At 42.1% G+C, this 18,408-nt stretch overlaps 1 protein-coding gene across 1 annotated transcript in view; it reads right to left on the reverse strand.

Moving 5' to 3' along the window:
* Positions 1 to 18,408, reverse strand: part of HEG1 (heart development protein with EGF like domains 1) — a 69,374-nt gene that overhangs the window by 17,249 nt on the left and 33,717 nt on the right. Inside the window, exons 5-13 of the mRNA XM_066621417.1 lie at positions 17,866 to 18,189; positions 16,021 to 16,344; positions 13,697 to 14,035; positions 11,743 to 12,090; positions 9,892 to 10,230; positions 4,246 to 5,619; positions 2,533 to 2,649; positions 547 to 666; positions 267 to 361 (exon numbers count right to left, since the gene is read on the reverse strand). Of these exons, the coding sequence (XP_066477514.1) occupies positions 267 to 361; positions 547 to 666; positions 2,533 to 2,649; positions 4,246 to 5,619; positions 9,892 to 10,230; positions 11,743 to 12,090; positions 13,697 to 14,035; positions 16,021 to 16,344; positions 17,866 to 18,189 (3,380 nt within the window). The remainder of the gene's footprint in view (positions 1 to 266; positions 362 to 546; positions 667 to 2,532; positions 2,650 to 4,245; positions 5,620 to 9,891; positions 10,231 to 11,742; positions 12,091 to 13,696; positions 14,036 to 16,020; positions 16,345 to 17,865; positions 18,190 to 18,408) is intronic.

Here is an 18,408-nt window from a genome sequence, read left to right on the forward strand (position 1 = left end):
AATTGGATAGGATATGGCCCTCAGTCATTTATTTCTATTGAAATTTTAAAATCACATCATGTCAGTGGGTGGAGGAAGAAGTAGCATACTCTCCTTCCTGCCAGGTTTAACTATTGCACCAAATGAACCTGTCTTGATTGACAAATAGAATGCTGTATTTTTAGAGGATGAGGTTTGGAGGGTGCATTGTTCCAATGTTTCATAAAAACAACACAAGCTGCCATGACCAATAACTACTGTGCTTCGTGTAGCTTGTTGACACTTACCAAGTTTCTTATAACTTCTTCAATGTGATGAAGTTCCGAGTACTTCCCTCCCGTTGTGTTAAACGTTAGTGAAAACTGGCCAACAAATGTTCTCACTGAAGACAAGAGAATAACTTGTTAGCTAATACTAGAGCTGGATTCTCTCTCTCTCTCTCTCTCTCTCTCTCTCACACACACACACCCCAGCCAAAACTAGCAGTCTTTTTAAAATAAAAAGATTTAAGCTATTCATGGCTTCAGAAGCCTATTGGTTCCATTTTTTGCCCTTCAGTTCTCTTACCTAAGTTGCACTTTCCCTTTTCCATCCAGTAACCGAGGGAACATACGCACTGGAATGAACCCGGAGTGTTTGTACATGTCGCTGAGGCTGGACATGGGTTAGACAGACACTCATCAATATCTGAAACAGAAGAAGACTTTTTTTTAAAGCCTGTGAAACGACAGGCCACCCACTTGCTCAAGGGAGTTCCAGGTACTGCCACTCTGAACCAGAGGGAAACTGAGTCGTTTCACCTCCTGCTGTGTTGCCTGAAAGATACCTGGCAAGGGTTCAGTCCAGCTCTGGCCAAAGGAGGAGACTTTAGGGAGATCAGTAACACCAGTTTAAAGAGTTTCTTGCCATCCATAGGCCAGTATAGTCAGGTGACACTCACTGATTCTTGCAAGAATGTCTTAAGTTAGGCCTCCATGCCAGTCTAACCACCTTATTCCTCCTGACTATTGCCCAAGTGCCCAAATACAATCTACCTGAGCCAGGTAGAAACTTGCAGCATGGCTGACCTGCTGTGATTCCTTGTCTCTTTGTACAATGGGAAATTGGTAGGGGTTTGCTTCTTTTAGTTCCCTTTCGTTATACTCTTTACATTTCTAGCATGGCAGTATGGTGTGACTGCAGATGAATTATACACATGCACCAACAGTTGTCCTTGGCACACAGTTCTCTACTCTGGGACCCAAAATGTCAGTTCTTCTATGGACACCAAAGGCTGACATTTTCGCACATATATTCTGGGGCCTGAGACGCCTGAGACACCTGAGACCTTCCATGTGCAAAACGCATGCTCTAAAAACAAGGTACAAGGGACAGCTTTTTCTCATATAGCCAATTTTATTGGTTTGTGGATATGGCAGATACACCTTCAGAAAACTTTGGCTGTCCTTTCAGCACCATCGAGATACTATTCAATCCATTCACTGCTATCCAATTAAGGGCTCAATCCTATCCAACTTTCCAGTTTTGATGCAGCTGTGATGTAGTCATGAGGTAAAGGAACAAGCATTCCCTAACCTTGAGGAGGCCTCCATGATTGCCCACCCCACTGCAGAATGCAGCGCACACCCTGTTGGCACAATGCTGGAAAGCTAGATGGGATTGGCCCCTAAACTGTATAAGTCTTTGAGGCTTGAGTAAGGCTCAAACATTTCCAGTCAGCTTTCCTTTCTCTTCAAAAACTAAAATTTGAACTTTTGAAACATTTTCTTATTGTTACTACTGATTTACTACTGATTTGTTACAGTTACTACTGACTTACTACTACTTTTACTACTATTTAGGTTATTTATTTAAAACCTAACACATTTATTTAAAAGCTAAAACAATAATAGAAAATCAAAATATCAATTTAAAAAATGAAAATGTGAAGGAAGCATAAAGAAACACCAAGGCAAATCTTATGCAATGAGGGGAAAAATGCAACCCAGGGGAAAAATATCGTTTCAGCTGTATTTATTAGTTAGTAAAAAGATTCCAGACCTTACTCCCAACTAAGCAGAAGGAACAATGTAGACTGGTCAGCATCTCCTCCACAACACCTCCTTGATCACCCAGACAGCAAAACAAAGTTTAAAATCGGCAAGGTGGGCTAGAGGTACTCTACAATGCTCTACAACTGTATGTGGACCCTAACGTTTGCAGAAAACTGAATAGTAATTGTTGTCTGCTGTGTCCAGCACAAACACTGGCTCTCATCAAAGAGGTGTATAATAATACCCAGCCTAACAACAAAATAAGTCTGTGCTTTCCCCAACTGGTTAATTGGTAAGCCTGATTTACTTTTAGAAGAATTCATTTCAGAAGCCTTTTTCAGAAAACACCTCTCTGTTTGGGGTGCTGATTCATACCGTGAATAGCTTTCCAGTAAGCAGCCCTAGTTACAGCAATGTGCAGCTCACAGCAAGATTATCCACCACTGTAAATTGGTTTCTTGCAAAGTTTTTCACTAGCATAAAGTACAGGAGTCAGTGGATATCATTATGTATCCTTTACCTGAACTGCAGTCTTCTCCTTGCCAGCCAGGGGAACACTGGCATTGAAATTTGCCTGTCAAGCTATCCAAAACGCATTTCCCACTATTAAGACAAGTATCCGTAGTACACACACTGGCTGTGAAATAAAATATTTGGAGAAATAAGTCAAGATTATCAGATTAAAGTTTTCCACACCACAAACTTCATTATTAAGGTAATAAAGTTGTTCATTCCTCATACAATTGTGCTGCTTCTTCTGTATCTAGACTTACAAGCCCTGCTCTTGGTAATATATAAGAATGACCCAGTTTCTTGGGCTGGTTGTCATAATGTATGGCATGTGGTGATAAGTAGGTAAACGAGATACTTATATATACACATACTGAAGCTTTCGTGGCTGGAATGTCTAATAGTCCAAATAAAAATGTCCAGGCTTGAAGGCCATCTTTCACTAGATGTTTTGCCCCCTTCTGCGGAGGGCATTCTCAAAAGTTCCATGATCCAAAAATCATCACCAGAATGATAGTGATTAACAGGCTAACAGGAAGCAGTTTCCATATCTTTGGGGATCTGCAGATACGGGGGCATACCTTAACACTTCTCAGGGCAATCCTCTACGTGGATACTAATTGAATAACCAAGAAGCTGACATTAAACCTACCTCAAACATAGCATATTGTAAGCACTGTGGAAAGGACTCAACCTGTAAATCCTGGGTTTGTTTAAAAGCTGGAGAATATTGCTGCCAAAAATTGATCTATTATTTTAGCTAAATAATTAAATAATTAGATTAATACAAGATGGCCATATGTAGCATAAATGCCTACAAAACGTTACTTTTTATGTGTTTAAGAAACATATCCTGCAAATGACTATTTTAATATGTTTTCGGATTAAGTTTCTAATTAAAATAATTATCTTTAAGAACATAAGAACAGCCCCACTGGATCAGGCCATAGGCCCATCTAGTCCAGCTTCCTGTATCTCACAGCGGCCCACCAAATGCCCCAGGGAGCACACCAGATAACAAGAGACCTCATCCTGGTGCCCTCCCTTGCATTTCCTCCCTCTAGATCAGGGGTGCCCAAACCCCGGCCCTGGGGCCACTTGCGGCCCTCCAGGACTTCCAGTCCGGCCCTCAGGGAGCCCCTAGTCTCCAATGAGCGTCTGGCCCTTCGGAGACTTGCTGGAGCCCATGTTGGCCTAATGCAACTGCTCCCAGCGTGATGGCCAACTGTGCGACGTCTCACATGAGCTGTGGGATGAGGGCTCCCTCCATTGCTTGCTGTTCACATCTATGATGCAGTAGTGGCAGCAAAGGAAAGGCTGGCCTTGCTTTGTGCAAGGCCTTCTATAGGCCTTGAGCTATTGCAAGACTTTCTTCATTCATATAAATTTCATCTCTAATATATTCATTTATTCAAATTTGAAATGTAAATTTATTCTTTTTTTATCCCGGCCCCCAACACAGTGTCAGAGAGATGATGTGACCCTCCTGCCAAAAAGTTTGGACACCCCTGCTCTAAATTATCTCTGCCTTGGAGAAGGGTTCTGAGGTGGTTGATCTCTGTGGCCTGCATTCTGATCATTCAGCAGAAACTCAAACCCACTTCCATACTTGTGGATTGATGAACACACTGAGTGAATTCTCATGTAATGATGCAATTTGAAAACACAGTTAAATTCACTCTTCTTGCTGTTACTAGTGTCATAAAATTCAGAGAAAGTCTACCTTTTGCATGGGAAACTGGGGAAGTCCTTGGCCTTCCTGCAACAGTAGCTGGGCTGGTAGGAACTGGCAAAGTTGGAAAAGATCCGACTGTGGTTTGGCTAGGAGAAAATGTTTTGGGAGGATGGGTAACAGAGATACTGTGCTCTGTGACTTTAACATTAGTTGCACTGCTCATTTCCAATTTTTTGGAGGTGGTTCCAGACGTACGAGACACCTTAGTCGAAGAGGGAGGCTGAACCGTGGGTGGTTTCAGAGTGACTGAATAGTCCGTGCTTGAAGCCAAAGGAGTCACCTCTAACACTGTATCTGTTGTTTTTCTAAGTTTTTCCCCTGTTGTAACCTCCTCCAAACTAAATACATCCTTTTGAGTGGCTGAACTTGGAAGTATAATAGTTGTTGCTTTTGGTGTCTCAGAAACGGTGGTACCTTCCAACAAGTGCATAGGAGATGTAGTCAAAATGGGAATGTTTTTTTCTACACCAGGCCCTGGGAGAGAAATATTTTGCTCTCTTGGGTTTTTGGTTTCCACTAGGGTGATCGTCACAACTGAAGAATAGTCTGTAACCTGTTCAGTAGTTTCAGTTAGAAGAGAAGGTCCTGTTGTTTTCAGTCCAGTGCTATCCTTCAATGGATACGTCCCAGTCTGATTGTTGTACTCACTATGGGAACTCCCAGCTGAGGACAGGTCTATTCCAGTTGTCCCTTCAGATGCAGCCAAGGAGAAACTGGCTTCAAAACTTTCAGTAGTCTTTAACAATGAGGATGCTGATGATTGTGCAGGCAACAAAGATACAAATGGGGGCAATGGGGGCTGTGTTGTCGATGACAGCCCAGGTGAAAATGCCATTAAAGTGGTTTGAGAGGATGGTGGTAGTGGGAAAGCAGAGGAAGATGATGGGAGATTGGACTCCGATGAAGACAACCAAACTGGAGGAGGTGTTGATGGAAGTGAATACTGTCGTGGTGGCGCTGAAGAGGAAGGCAAAAATGATAAGGTGGTGGCAGATGTCGATTCAGAGTTTGAATAAAACTGAGTTGTTTGTGGCTTACTGGCTGCAAGAGAATACCCTTCTGTTTTCAGGGAATGTACAGCCAAAGGTTCTGTTGACGGTGCAGAGAAATCGTTGTCACTTGATGACATGTTACTTCCTCTGCTCTGAGTCACAGAAAATGTGGACTGAACTGACTCGGAAGGGCTGGAAATTTCTGCGTAAAAAGTGGAACTTTCTGATGTGCTGTTATTTGAGATAGATAATAACGTCCTTTCCCCACCCCTTGTCAAAGTGGTTGAGATGTATGTCCTGTCAGTATGAGAGGCAGAAATTCTTTTTCCAGTGTCAGTGCTACTCATTGACTGGTACCCAGTTCCAGTGTCTGAAATACAAGCAAAAAAATTAGACTGAAGAACAATTTTTTACATATAGTAAAAAAAATTTTACAATATAAAAATTGATATATACATATACGTATTATTAATTTATATAAATATAAAAACATTTTTTACAATATAGCAAAAATGGATGACAATTGCAAGACTTCATTATTGGAAAATTCCACTACCATTTTATCTTTACATCCACAAAATTGATGATAACCTAGAATATAACTACGCGATGGAGAAAAATGCCTATCTAGAGAATTGCCATAAGTTAATTTAATTAATTACAATGATGCTATACAATACCTTCCTGGTAAGGGTGCTCTAAACATTACTAAGAACTAGAAGTGGCAGTACATAAGATAAAATTCAGCAACGGGCCTGCCCCATTGTGCCCTGGGGCTCAGGTCTGCGACATGCCATCCCTTTCCTGGAGATACTCACTGAGGCTCCTGGAGCCTCGTGCAATGCTCAGCACAACTCAAAAAACCTTCTGAGGTTTCCTGTGGGGTTTTAAACAATACTTTCAGTTTCATCAGGAAACCGGAAGTATTGCTTAAGATTTTGTGAGTAGACTCAGAAGACTTTTGAAGTACTGCCGAGTGCCATGTGGGGCTTCGCCTGCCTACGGCAGCGTTTTTCAACCACTGTGAGTCAGCCTCAGGTGTGACACAGGGCCAGAGGAGGGAGAAGCGACTGCTTTGACCCTCACGCAGCAGCAGCAAAAAAGGAGAAAAAGTAGCAACCGTGGCTGCTTTGCATCTCCTGCTGCTGAACCAGAAGGCTGCAACTGGATCAACATTTACCTGGGAGTAAGCCCCATTGACCATTATGGGGCTTACTTCTGAGTAGATACGCCTAGGATTGGGTATCAAGTCTGCCCTGCTGGGCTGTGCTGCTGTGCAATTGGGGGCGGAGAATGTGAGGCAAGTGATTCTGGATCTTTGGAAGGTGCAGACAAGTGAGGGGAGGGACAGTAGGAAAGCTAATTGCTAACTGCAATTATGAGATGGGGGGAATGTGCCTTTGGGAGGGGGTGGGGTGGGAGAGAGGAGGAGAGAGAAGTGCCAATTGCCTGCTCATGTATTTGAGAAAAAAGAATGCAACCAAAAGCCCAATCCTAGGCATGTCTACTCAGAAATAAGTCCCACAGGCACATTCCCCCCCAATGTCCCCCCTGTCTTTGGTTGCAATCCTAACCACACTTTCCTGAGAGTAAGCCCCATTGAACAAAATAGGACTTACTTCTGAGTAGACCTGGTTAGGATTGTGCCCTTTGTCATGTAGTAATTTAATTGTATTAATTATATTAATTAAAAATTAATTGTAATGTAGTAATTTAATGTAAGTAAAAAACTGAGAGTGTGCCTTGACAATTTTAGTGCCTTGACAGTATGCCCTGAGATGAAAAACGTTAAAAATGGCTGCTCTAGTGTTTGAAAGCCCAATCCTATGCATGCCTATTCAGAGCTAAGTCCCATTATAGTCAGTGGGGCTTACTCCCAGGAAAGTGTGGGTAGGATTGTAGCTTCAGACAGGAATCATTCCCTGCCTTACTTGGAGATGCTAGGAATTGAATTAGATCTTCTACGTGCAGAGCATGCATTCTACTACCGAGCTCAAGTCCCTTCCTCTTTCTTTCCCTGTCTTGTAGCAACTCCATGCTGTCAGTCTAAGAAAATTAAGAAGACAAGTGCATTGATAAAAATTTCTCCTAACATTTTTCAGCATTATTCTTTTTCAAGAATAACAGAATACAAAGTTTTGTAATAGAATAGATCAAGGTATGTGGAATCTGTGTCTACCCCAACTCAAAACATTTCTCTGATATCAAAAGCTTGTTTTTGTACCATGTTGTGTTAATGCATTTAAAGAGAAGGCTGTTTTCATCATCTTCATGTTGTGTGATCTAGAATCATAGAGCTGGATGAGCTTTAAGTTCGCATAGCCGAGTCGTCTGGTCAAAGGCAGGATCATTCATTCAGCAGCATCCTGTAGAGATCAACTAGTATGTCTCACAGTATGCTGCAGAGAGTTTGTAGAACAACTAGTTCCTGATGACTCAATCATGAAAGCCAAGCCAACTTGATGAGATTCTCCAGATTTGAAATAATGTCCTAACCATCTTTTTTGTTCACTGCCCAATGCAACTAGGGTTCCTAATAACTGCCTACCTGTTTTAAAGGTATTGTACAGAAACATATAAGACCAAATATACAAATAGTATCTGTGTGGGAGAAACCCAGTTATCCTTAAAATAGCAAATAAGTCCACAGAAAAATGATTATAATGTACTGTTAAACCATAGATAATAATGTACATATAATGTACTGTTTACCATAGAAATAGATAAACACCCTTCTCAAAGCATCAACTCCATCTGTAGCTTTTTGGCTTTTATCCAATAGAGACAATCCAATAAAATGTGTAACTGTATTGAGAGTTTTTCTTTCTTTCAGCATCATTAGAACAGTGTTGTTTGTCCTAGGTTCTGTCTCAGATAGAGCGAGATGCCATTTTTCTAACACAGCTCCATCCTCTAAGCCAGTGGTTCTCACACTTTTTAGAATGAGAATCTGCAGGACCCACCGGAAGTGATGTCATGACCAGAAGTGATATTATTAAGCAGGAAGATGTTTAACAGTCCTAGGCTGCAGCCCTACCCACACTTTCTCAGGAGTAAGTCCCATTTACTATCTTTGTTTAAAGCATATCCATAGTAACCTGTTAAAAATACATATCTGTCACAGTTGCCCAAATGCAGTCACTTGCCATGGTAGCATCAAGTCTAATATATTAAAAATAAAATATTGAAATGAATAGGGACCTACCTGAAATTGGCTCACGGCCCACTTAGTGGGGTCTCGACCCACAGTTTGAGAAACACTGCTCTAAGCTCTGCACATTAAATCTGACAAAATTTATAAAAATTTGTGAAAACTCTGGTGAGTTTTCAAGAGTAAAACTCAAGTACAAGCTGGAGGATTTGGTAGGTCTTTGTACTTGATCTGGTGAGTTGTCATGTGAACAAAGGGCCCAGTCCTTTCCAACTTTCCAGTGCTGATGTATCCATGCCAACTGGGGGCCCAATCCTATCCAGTTTTACCGTGCTAGTGCTGCTGTGCCAACGGGGTATGTACTGGTTCCTGTGTTGGGGATACAGTCTCAGAGGCCTCCTCAAGGTATGGGAACATTTTATCTCTTACCTCGGGGCTGCATTGCGGCTGCACCGGTGCTGGAAAGTTGGATAGGACTGGGCCCTGGGTGTGCACTGCATCCAGCGGTAGTGGGGTGGCGGTCACGGTGGCCTCCTCAACATAAAGGAACATTTACTCCCTTACGTTCGGTTGCATTGGCTCTGGAAAGTTGGATAGGATTGGACCCTTAGTAACATAACAGGTTGGTTTCTGTGCAACTACCCAATAGATTCCCTGGTTCCATTACTGTTTGCACTAGTGCTTCACACATTCTTCTCCACTAACATTTTATTGTGATTCTGGTGTGGATAAAAATGTGTATTGTCTCCTTGATTAGTATTCTGAGCACTGTCAGATGACCCCTGTACACCCTGCTTTGTGGATGAAATTGTGTTCATTTAACCAGCTGTTTGATCTTGGACTAGGTCAGTGATTTTCAACCACTGTACTGCAGCTTGGTGTGCTGCAACGATCTGACAGTGTGCCACAGGAGTTTGGGGAGAGTCATTTATTAGTAGGGCCATTGGGAGATGTGAGCCCCCACCAGCCATGTGGTGTGCCTTGTCAATTGTTAAAAAACTAATGGTGTGCCTTGAGAATTATGGTAACTTGTCAGTGTGCCATGAGTTGAAAAAGATTGAAAACGGCTGGCCTATGGAATGGCTCCAATGGGCAGACAGGATAGTGCAGCAGGCAGAGGTGGCATGGCAAGTGGGACACCTGGGGCTTTCGCCCCCCCTGCCCCCGCTCAGGTATGCCACTGATAAAATTCATATCCCTGCTCTGCTATATTTATCAGTGGGAGTGCAACTGTCGACCCCAGCATAGTAAAAGGAATATGAAAACAAGAAGGAGCCACTCCAAAAGTTTGTGATATGTCAAAGCATTCAAACTCACAATCACCTCACCTCTGCCCCTCAAAATCACTTCATGATGCATGTACCATGTCAAACTATGTCAGGATGCCAGTTTGAATCCACTCAAAGTCCCAGGGAGCCAAGTTAGACTAGCCTGAATTTGTTCCAGCTCAATTCCTCTAATAATATACATTCTGAATGCAATAAAACTAACCTGAAGGTTCACTTTGGATAGAGGAATAAGTTGGCATCCTTGATGAGCTGAGACTTTGAACAGTCTCTGTTGATGGCACAGAGACATCAAAGTCTTGTACTGGAAAGTCAGTTCTTTGAGAGAATACCTCTGATGAGGAAGGATTTTGTTCGGAGGCTTTGGATTTTTCCATATATGAAGAGGTGCTTTCTGTCACTTCCGGAAATGTGATGTTAATTACAGGCGGTAAAGTTTGTTCTCTGCTGAATGGTGCTGAACTGTACATGCTGTTGGTATAAGAATGAGAAACTCTTGCTTCGGGTCTTGAGCTGCTAACTGAAGGAGGACCATTTCCAGCAGCTGAAACAGGAATTTATACTAATTTTGAAACAAAATCCATGGCTATCAGAAGACCACTCATTAGTAGAAGCTGAACTACAATTAATGGCCACTACTCTCAATTATAATTCCTTTTCGGTTTGGAAAGTTTAGGTTGAAACCATAGTTCTGCTAATGGAATACTACTAATACTGACATTTCACTGGATTTCCCTTTACCCAAACGCCCTAATGGGACAAAGGGTCCAATCCTATCCCTTGCCAGTCCACAGCACACTGAGCAGCTGCCAGAGTGTGCACTGTATGCTATAGTTGGAAGAGTGACCTGATGGCCCAGAAGATGTAAGTAAAAATCTTCATTTCTTACCATAGGCCACCTGGCCTTCACTGACCCTCACGGACCCTCATCAGCTCTTTTGCTAGTGTAAGCCTGGGGAGAATCTTGATAGGGGCTGGGAAGGAGGATCTTGGCATGCACAACAGCCACTGAGATCCTCCCCTTCCTGTCCTGACCAGCCTGAATGGTGCCCTGATCGGCCCAAGATCCTCCCCCAAGCCACCACTTCCCCACTGACCTACCTGCTCCATCAGAGAATAAAGGAGGTTTTGTGAGTCAGTGGTGCCCATGCATGGCCTCTGGCCATTTGCCCTAGCATGTCCAGCCTGTAAAATGACAGAGTGACTTTTGCACCATCATTCCAGGCCTTTCAGTGGCTGGTTGTGAGATCCACCACTGTAAGGTCAGGATAGGATTGGACTGAAATGCTATTTTGCAATAAACCCAAATATTATGCTTTGAACAAATAGTATATAAGAGAAACTTTCATTAGCTTTTCATGTAATCATAAGGATTAGAAACTTGCTAGTGTGTGTGTTCATGTACATGTGTGCACAAACATATGAATGTACAGTGGGCCCTCCTTAACTATGGGCTCACCATTTGCAGATGCCATGCCCTGACTCAGAGGGCCTCTTGGACACGACCAGAACTGGCTTCGAGTCACATCCAGGAGGTGATCTGAGGTGGAGAAGGTCCATTGAGTGGTCTGTGGGCCTTCTCCAGCCTCAGATGGCCTCCCAGATGCAACCAGAAGTCACTTCCATTTTGCCTCCATGACTTCCAGTTGCACTTGGGAGGTTTTCTTAGGATAGGGAAGACCTGTGGCCCACTTCACGGGTGTTCCCCAGCCTCAGAACACTCCTGGATGCAATGTGACCAGTTGCATATGGGAGGCCTTCTGAAGACACTGGGAGGCTAATGTGATCTCTGCAGGTCCTGGTGAAGCTCTCAGGTGAGTCCCTGTGGTGCCAAACGCTGCCCACCTGGTCCCCCATGGATTTCATTATCCAAAGGTTTTGGTATCCGTGGGGGGTAATGGAACCGGTCTCCTGGGGATACTGAGGGCCCACTGTAAATACACATAAAAGGCAAGATCTTCAGGATTTCAGGTACACACAATACACCCAGATATGCTGAAGACAAAATGGATTGCAGTCTGTCTTTTCTTCACACTCTTTCTTAGAGAAAACTCACTTGATGAATCCTTGGGTGAAGCCAAATAGAGTGGAACTAACGAGGAATGCTCAGGCAAGTGCTGTGCAGAAGGCTCAGTGGATTGCACTTCACTTAATGAGGCATTATATTCTTCAGTCTCTTCCATGGACGGCAACGTCAGGGTTGAATCCGAAGACTCAGAGACTTCTGCTTTATAAGTGCTGCTTTCTGATCCATCAGGAGATGTGCTATTATCTGGTAAAGACCTCAAGGTCCTTTCTGAACCATGCCTGAATGTAGTCGATAGGTATACACTGTCGGTTGAAGCACTGGAAACCCTTCTTTCTCCATCTGAAACTTCAATTGGCTGATGACTGTTTTCCATTCCTAAAATGAAATAAAATGTGAGTTAAAAATATACATCTCATGAGTAACACTAATAACAATACTTAAGGGTGCAGTCCTAACCTGCACTGGTACAGCCAGGCTGCAGAATCCTGTGCTGTATCCTACTCAAGTTGGGGGGTTGCTGGAAGTCACCTTGGGGTAATGGCATATTTTTCCCCTTACCCATGTAATACCCAGCCTGAGCAACCTATGGGGTTGCTCAGATCTGAGTATGGGGCTGCTTGGATCAACTCGCGTATAAGGCTACCAGGCCTGGGAGTGGGTTTTAGGATACTGCATGTGCTGCTGCTGCCAATATCACCACCTCCTGGGCCTGATCCTCCCCTACGCTGTGCTCCCCTCACTCAGAAATGACCCTGCCCACCCTGAAACACCCTCCCACCTCCCTCTCCCATCGCTGTGCATCCCAGAGCAAACCTACCTACCTTGGTTGGCCAGTGCAGGGGCTTGATCTGGCCTGGGCAAGCCAGCACAGACCTCTTTTGGATTGGGTTGTAAGTATTGCAGCATTGATTACAGGGTATACTACAACAACTGGATGCTGAAAGATTCAGGTGATGTCACACAGCTGGATTGTGTGCAGTCTACAGAAAAATGCTGTCAATTGGACTTAAGCATCTAATCCTTATTTCCTTTTAATGTAGGCTTATAATCTTTCGATTTAAATAGAACATAAGTTTGTCTGTCTCTGGATGGCACCTAGTATATGTGGAGTTTAGAAGTATGACTCCCAATGAGCTGGAATGTACCTGCACCACACCAAATTCCTGAGGATTTATGGTCCCATAAAGATAATTATGGTTCAGGTATTTTCACAAAGTTGTATATAGGCTGGTACAGATTTTTTTTTATTATTATTGGAATGTGATGGTGCAGAACTCAGACCGCAACCACTTCGTACTTGGCCTGTTTTGTAGCACTGCTGTATATCATCAGAAATGCTTCACCTGTCTCACTTGATCACAGTGTGCAGCATTTCACATTGTGTGTAATTTTCATGAATCAAAAATAAAGAAAATAGGTTTTTGAACTTGCAATCCAAAAAAATGAACACCATGGTAACAATTGCACAAAAAGCCACAGCTTTGTTTGCTGTTTACACTGTTTCATTTCTCATTGCCAAAAGAGGCAAGCTACTGGTTAGTTAAAACAGCTTGTTTCTTTGGCAGCAAGAATTGCTGCTGTTAAGGGCAGCTCCCAACCTCTCATAAAGCATGTCTGCTGCATGTATAGCTGAGTCCCCACATGCACGTACTCAGAAGTTTAAATATATGTATACACATGGACATGGTGCCAACATTTCCATATTTGCCATGAGAAACAATAGAGTACATAAAGCAAATACATTTGAGGACCTACCCGTAAACACAAAGTAAAATTTGGCCTGTTCACATAGTTTGTACCTGTTAAGTCCCTTTCTTGTATTACTGTCCTTTAAAATAGATTGCTACTTTTAAAAAGAAAAAAGAGGGTAAAAATAGAAAAGACCAGAGGGGGAGAGAGACAAACAAGAATTGCATGAATGGCTGGATCTCTAGCAGGTTTTTAAACAGAGTCCACCCAAAAAATAAATAAATAAACTCACTTGAAAGATCTTTTGTAGAAGATGAATAAATGGAGGTTTCGGCGAAATATCTAAGCAAAGGGTCTTCTGAAGACTCAGTGAAATCCACCTCTGTTGTTGAGACACTAGTTCTTCTACTGTGTGCTGTAATGGATGAAGTCTGGGTTAAATCCAAAGAACTAACATCTTCCAAATCAAATGCAGAAAGTTCTGTTGCATCTGTGGATTTGCTCGGGTTAGTTAGAGATCTTAACGTCCCTCCTCTGCTTCCGAGTGTAGGAGAAAAGAAGATACTCTCAGTCTGAGCAGTCCTTGTTTCTATACTGATGTTGCTTAAGGTGTTTTGGCTCTTTATGGCATCTAGAGGACAGCAAATCGTAATTAGAACTCTGTATGTATTATATGCTCAGATTATTACAAGGCACATATGTTTTAGTGTTATTTGTTTGTTTGTTTATTTCTTTATTTCTTTAAGAAATTCATACCCCATCTTTCCCAGGCTGAAGCAAATGCCCAAGACAGCTTACAAAGCTTTATAATCAAGCAAGTATCACAACAAGTAAAAAACATCAAACAAGGCATTAAAACATTAATTTTAACATTGCATCCATGAAAAACAATATCAAAAACAAATCAAAAAATTGAAGGGAAAAAGAGAAATTAACTCATTGAGCCAATGGGGAACAAACGAGTGCAGTCAAGTCACCACAGTATATCAGAGACACAGAGGGCAAAAATCCACCCAGCAACCAAATGCCTGACCAAACAGGTATGTTTTGAGCCTTCACAGAAAAGCCATGAGAGAGGGAGTTGTTCTCAGTTCCCTTGGGGGAGCATTCCATAGTTGTGGTGGCACCACAGAGAAGGCTTGCTCCCAAGCTGCTATCCCTTATCACTTGGCACTTGTGGAAGTGCCCCTCCAGCAGACCTGAGAGGGCTGACTGGAATGTATGGAAGGAGGCAGTTTTTTCAAGTTCAAGGAGGCGCTTAAAGGTTAGAACGAGCACCTTGAATTGGGACCAGAAGTGTATGGGCAGCCAGTGCAGCTGCTGAAACAGTGGTCCAGCCAAGTCAAAATGTCTGGCCCCGGAACCACTCAGGCCACCGCATTCTGCACTAAGTGCAGTTTCCGAACTGTTTTAGCAAGGAGCTTCACATATAGTGCACTGTAGTAGTCCAGGTTACTAAAGCATGGGTCACTGTAGCCGGGTCTAAATGGCTTAAGCATGGTATCAGTTGGCACACCAGCTTAAGCTGGTGAACTCTTTTCTAGTCACTGCTGCTACCTGATTTTCCAGGGAGAGCTGAGAGTCCAGGAGAACTCCTAAGCTGCGCACTTGCTTTTTGTAAAGGGAGTGTAGCCAGCCTACAAAAACTAACCTCTTTTTAGTTGCCATGAAAGTTTGAAGGAATTTAGGATATTTTTGGGGTGCTGAATCCAAAAATGGCATTCGTTTTGCCCGTTTGGCTTTAATTTGGGGGGTACAGCAGTCACCTTACATAATGTGGCTATGCTGTACCCCCAAAACTAGAGCCAATCAGGCAAAACCACTGCCATTTTTTGATTCAGCATCCCAGATATACCCAAGAAGAGGTCTACCATTAAAGACAGCAAAATTTGTGTAGGCCTGTGTAATCTATAGATTTTAGTGTAATCCAAGTGTTATCTATATCTCCTAAGGGATAAAGAATGAGGCCTGGATAAAGGTATGAAACATGGGTTATACCAGTGGTTCTCACACATTTAGCACCGGGACCCACTTTTTAGAATGAGAATCTGTCTGGACCCACCGGAAGTGATGTCATGACCGGAAGTGACATCATCAAGCAGGAAAATTTTTAACAATCCTAGGCGCAATCCTACCCACACTTAGCCAGGAGTAAGTCCCATTTACTAACATTGTTAAAAGAATATACATAAAAAGTATAGGTCTGTCACATTTCTCCAAATGCAGTCACATCCCATGGTAGCATCAAGTCTATGATATTAAAAATAAAATAATGAAATGAATGGAGGCCCACCTGAAATTGGCTCACGACCCACCTAGTGGGTCCTGACCCACAGTTTGAGAAACACTGGGTTATCTTGATATAGTCTTGAAAAAGGCTGCAGTTCTATCCACACTTACCTGGGAGTAAATCCCATTGACTAAAATGGGACTTAGTTCTGTGTAGACATGCATAGGATTGGGCTGTAAGATCCTAGGACAAGAAAGCAGGATTTGCATGGTATACAGAATAAGGACCAAATAACTCCCTCTTTTCCACCAAAAAACCTGCCTCACAGCAAACAAGCGGAACAATTCTCTTGCATCTGGAACAAAGTTAAGATCATCATCCCTTACCTGTGATTTCCAAAGGAGCCTGGGAATGCATAAGTGTTGCGTCGGTTAAATATGTATCTCCCAGCGACAAGTTCGTTTCAACCTTCTGCTCCAGAGTCAACACATAAGAAGAATCAGTGAGTTCAGAAGAGCTGGAGGTTTCACTACTAGAGGTTGTGGATATTTGTGTTACATTAGGAGAGCTGCTGATGTCTCTCAGGGTTCGTAATGTCCTCTCTCCACTCCTGTCAGGCGGACCTGAAACAGGCAAGCTTTTGCCATGAGAACTAGAAATGCTCTCCTCCGTATTTGAGTTGCTCCTTGGCTGATGGCTCTCTTGAACAACTGAAACACAACAGGAAGTTAAGAGAAGCCACTTGCGTAGGTTGAAAGCATATCACAATTTTTCTTCAGTTATTCTAATACAGTTATATTTGAAAACAATTCCCCCCCCCCCCCAGTGTGTGAAAAGCAGTGAACACTTGGGAAAGTTGTAACAGTGGAAAGTTATCCATGGTTGCAGAAAGTGTTCAGTGGGGTTTACACCCAGCATGCACAGAATCAAAGCTTAATAATGTCAGAATGAGGAACACATTTTTTCTCCCAGCTACAGTTTATTTCTCTTTTCAACTCTTGCCATAAGATATCAAAATATTGCACGTTGGCAAACCAAAAATGTTACAAAAGATTAAAAGCAGAGGTTTCTTTTTCCAGCCATTGGTGCTCTCCCAGGGAGTTGATGACATCAATTCCTTGACCAGGGCTTCTTTTACCCGCCCACCCCAAGGTACACAAGCTTTCCAGAAGGCTCTGGAAAGGTAGGCTGCTAAATTCATACTCATTCTCCAGCAGAATTTTATAGATCTATGCCAATATATATTTATGTTATCATCATACATCAGTTATTCATATTTTTAACTTTCTTAAAGGAATATCTTAAAGAAAAAAGAGTACAAATACGTTTTAATTTGAAAATACCCATACCGGGGAAAATTAGTAGCATTCTACTACTACTACTACTACTACTACTACTACTACTACTACTACTACTACTACATTCTCAATTTTGCTATGGGTAGTCTATTATCAACAATTGAATTTGTACAACTCTTATTCTCAGATTTGAAGTTAATGTTAAAATCAAGATCATCTATTGCTTGATGATCAATGTTAAAAATCAAGATCATCTATTGCTGACACTAATGAGACATCTTGGTAGGTTCAAATTTGCTTTGTCCTTATCCCATATTCTAAACATATAAAAGTTTCATTTAACTTCCATAATATGTCTATTATTAACAGAGGCATTGTTCCATTGCAGAAAAATGAGATTCTGAATTATTAACCCAATCAGTACCCATCCACTGCAGTGGAGGCATACACAAATATTAGGAAAAGACTGCCCCTTTTTCTCACTAATAATTATTTTATCTGCTTATTTTATTTTCCCTAGATATATTTTATTTATTTTTATACTCTGGTTTCTCTTCAGATTGTATTTTTATCAATAACTTCTGCCATTTTTTTGCTGGATTGTTTTGTAATTTGAACAGAAGAGACTGAAACAGAGAAATTAACTTTGGCATCAGTACCATTTTTGCTGCCAATATTTCTTTAAAAAAAAATAAAAACAGCTATAACATTCTCTGCTGTTTCATCAGTAAATTACCTTTAAACAGTTAATGCTTTTCTATAAATCTTGCAGATTAGCTTGTATTTCCATTTACAACCTATACCCACATTTCTCTTCTGTTTAATCTTCTTATCTATATATATATTCCTCAACATTCTGGTTTTTATCTTTACAGCAAGCAAACTGAACAGTTCACTTAAATCTGGAGCAAAGCAGCGCTTGCAATCCTTTACCTGTTGTTTCTGATGGAGCCTGGGAATGCCTAAGTGCTGGTTCAGTGGAATCCGTATCTCGTAGTGACAAATTCATTCTACCCGTCGGTTCTGGAGTCCACACATAGGTAGAATCAGTGAAGTCTGAATAGCTGGATGTTTCACTACTAAATGTGGTGGCTGTTTGTGTTGCATTATAAGAGCTTCTGATGTTCCTCAGCGTCCGTAATGTGCTCTCTTCACCTCTGACAGAGAGATCTAAAACAGGGGAGCTGTCTGTGTGGGAACTGAAAATACTTTTCTCTGTCTTGGAGCTACTTCTTGGCTGATCACTACCTTCAGCAGCTGAAAAACAACAAAAAGAAATTTGATGTGAACATAGGAAGCTGCCTTAAACCAAGTGGCAGCACCATCCTTATGGAATGCTGCACTGGCCCAGAGTGTCACAAACATGCCGAAAAGCATGTTTGCAACTATTCTAGAGCAAGCAGTGCCAGCGGAAAGGCCTGCACTGGCAAAGTTTTCAAAAAGTATATTTCAGAAACTTTACGCGACCACCAAAAA

Source organism: Tiliqua scincoides, chromosome 1, assembly GCF_035046505.1.
Source record: "Tiliqua scincoides isolate rTilSci1 chromosome 1, rTilSci1.hap2, whole genome shotgun sequence".
NCBI lineage: Eukaryota > Metazoa > Chordata > Lepidosauria > Squamata > Scincidae > Tiliqua > Tiliqua scincoides.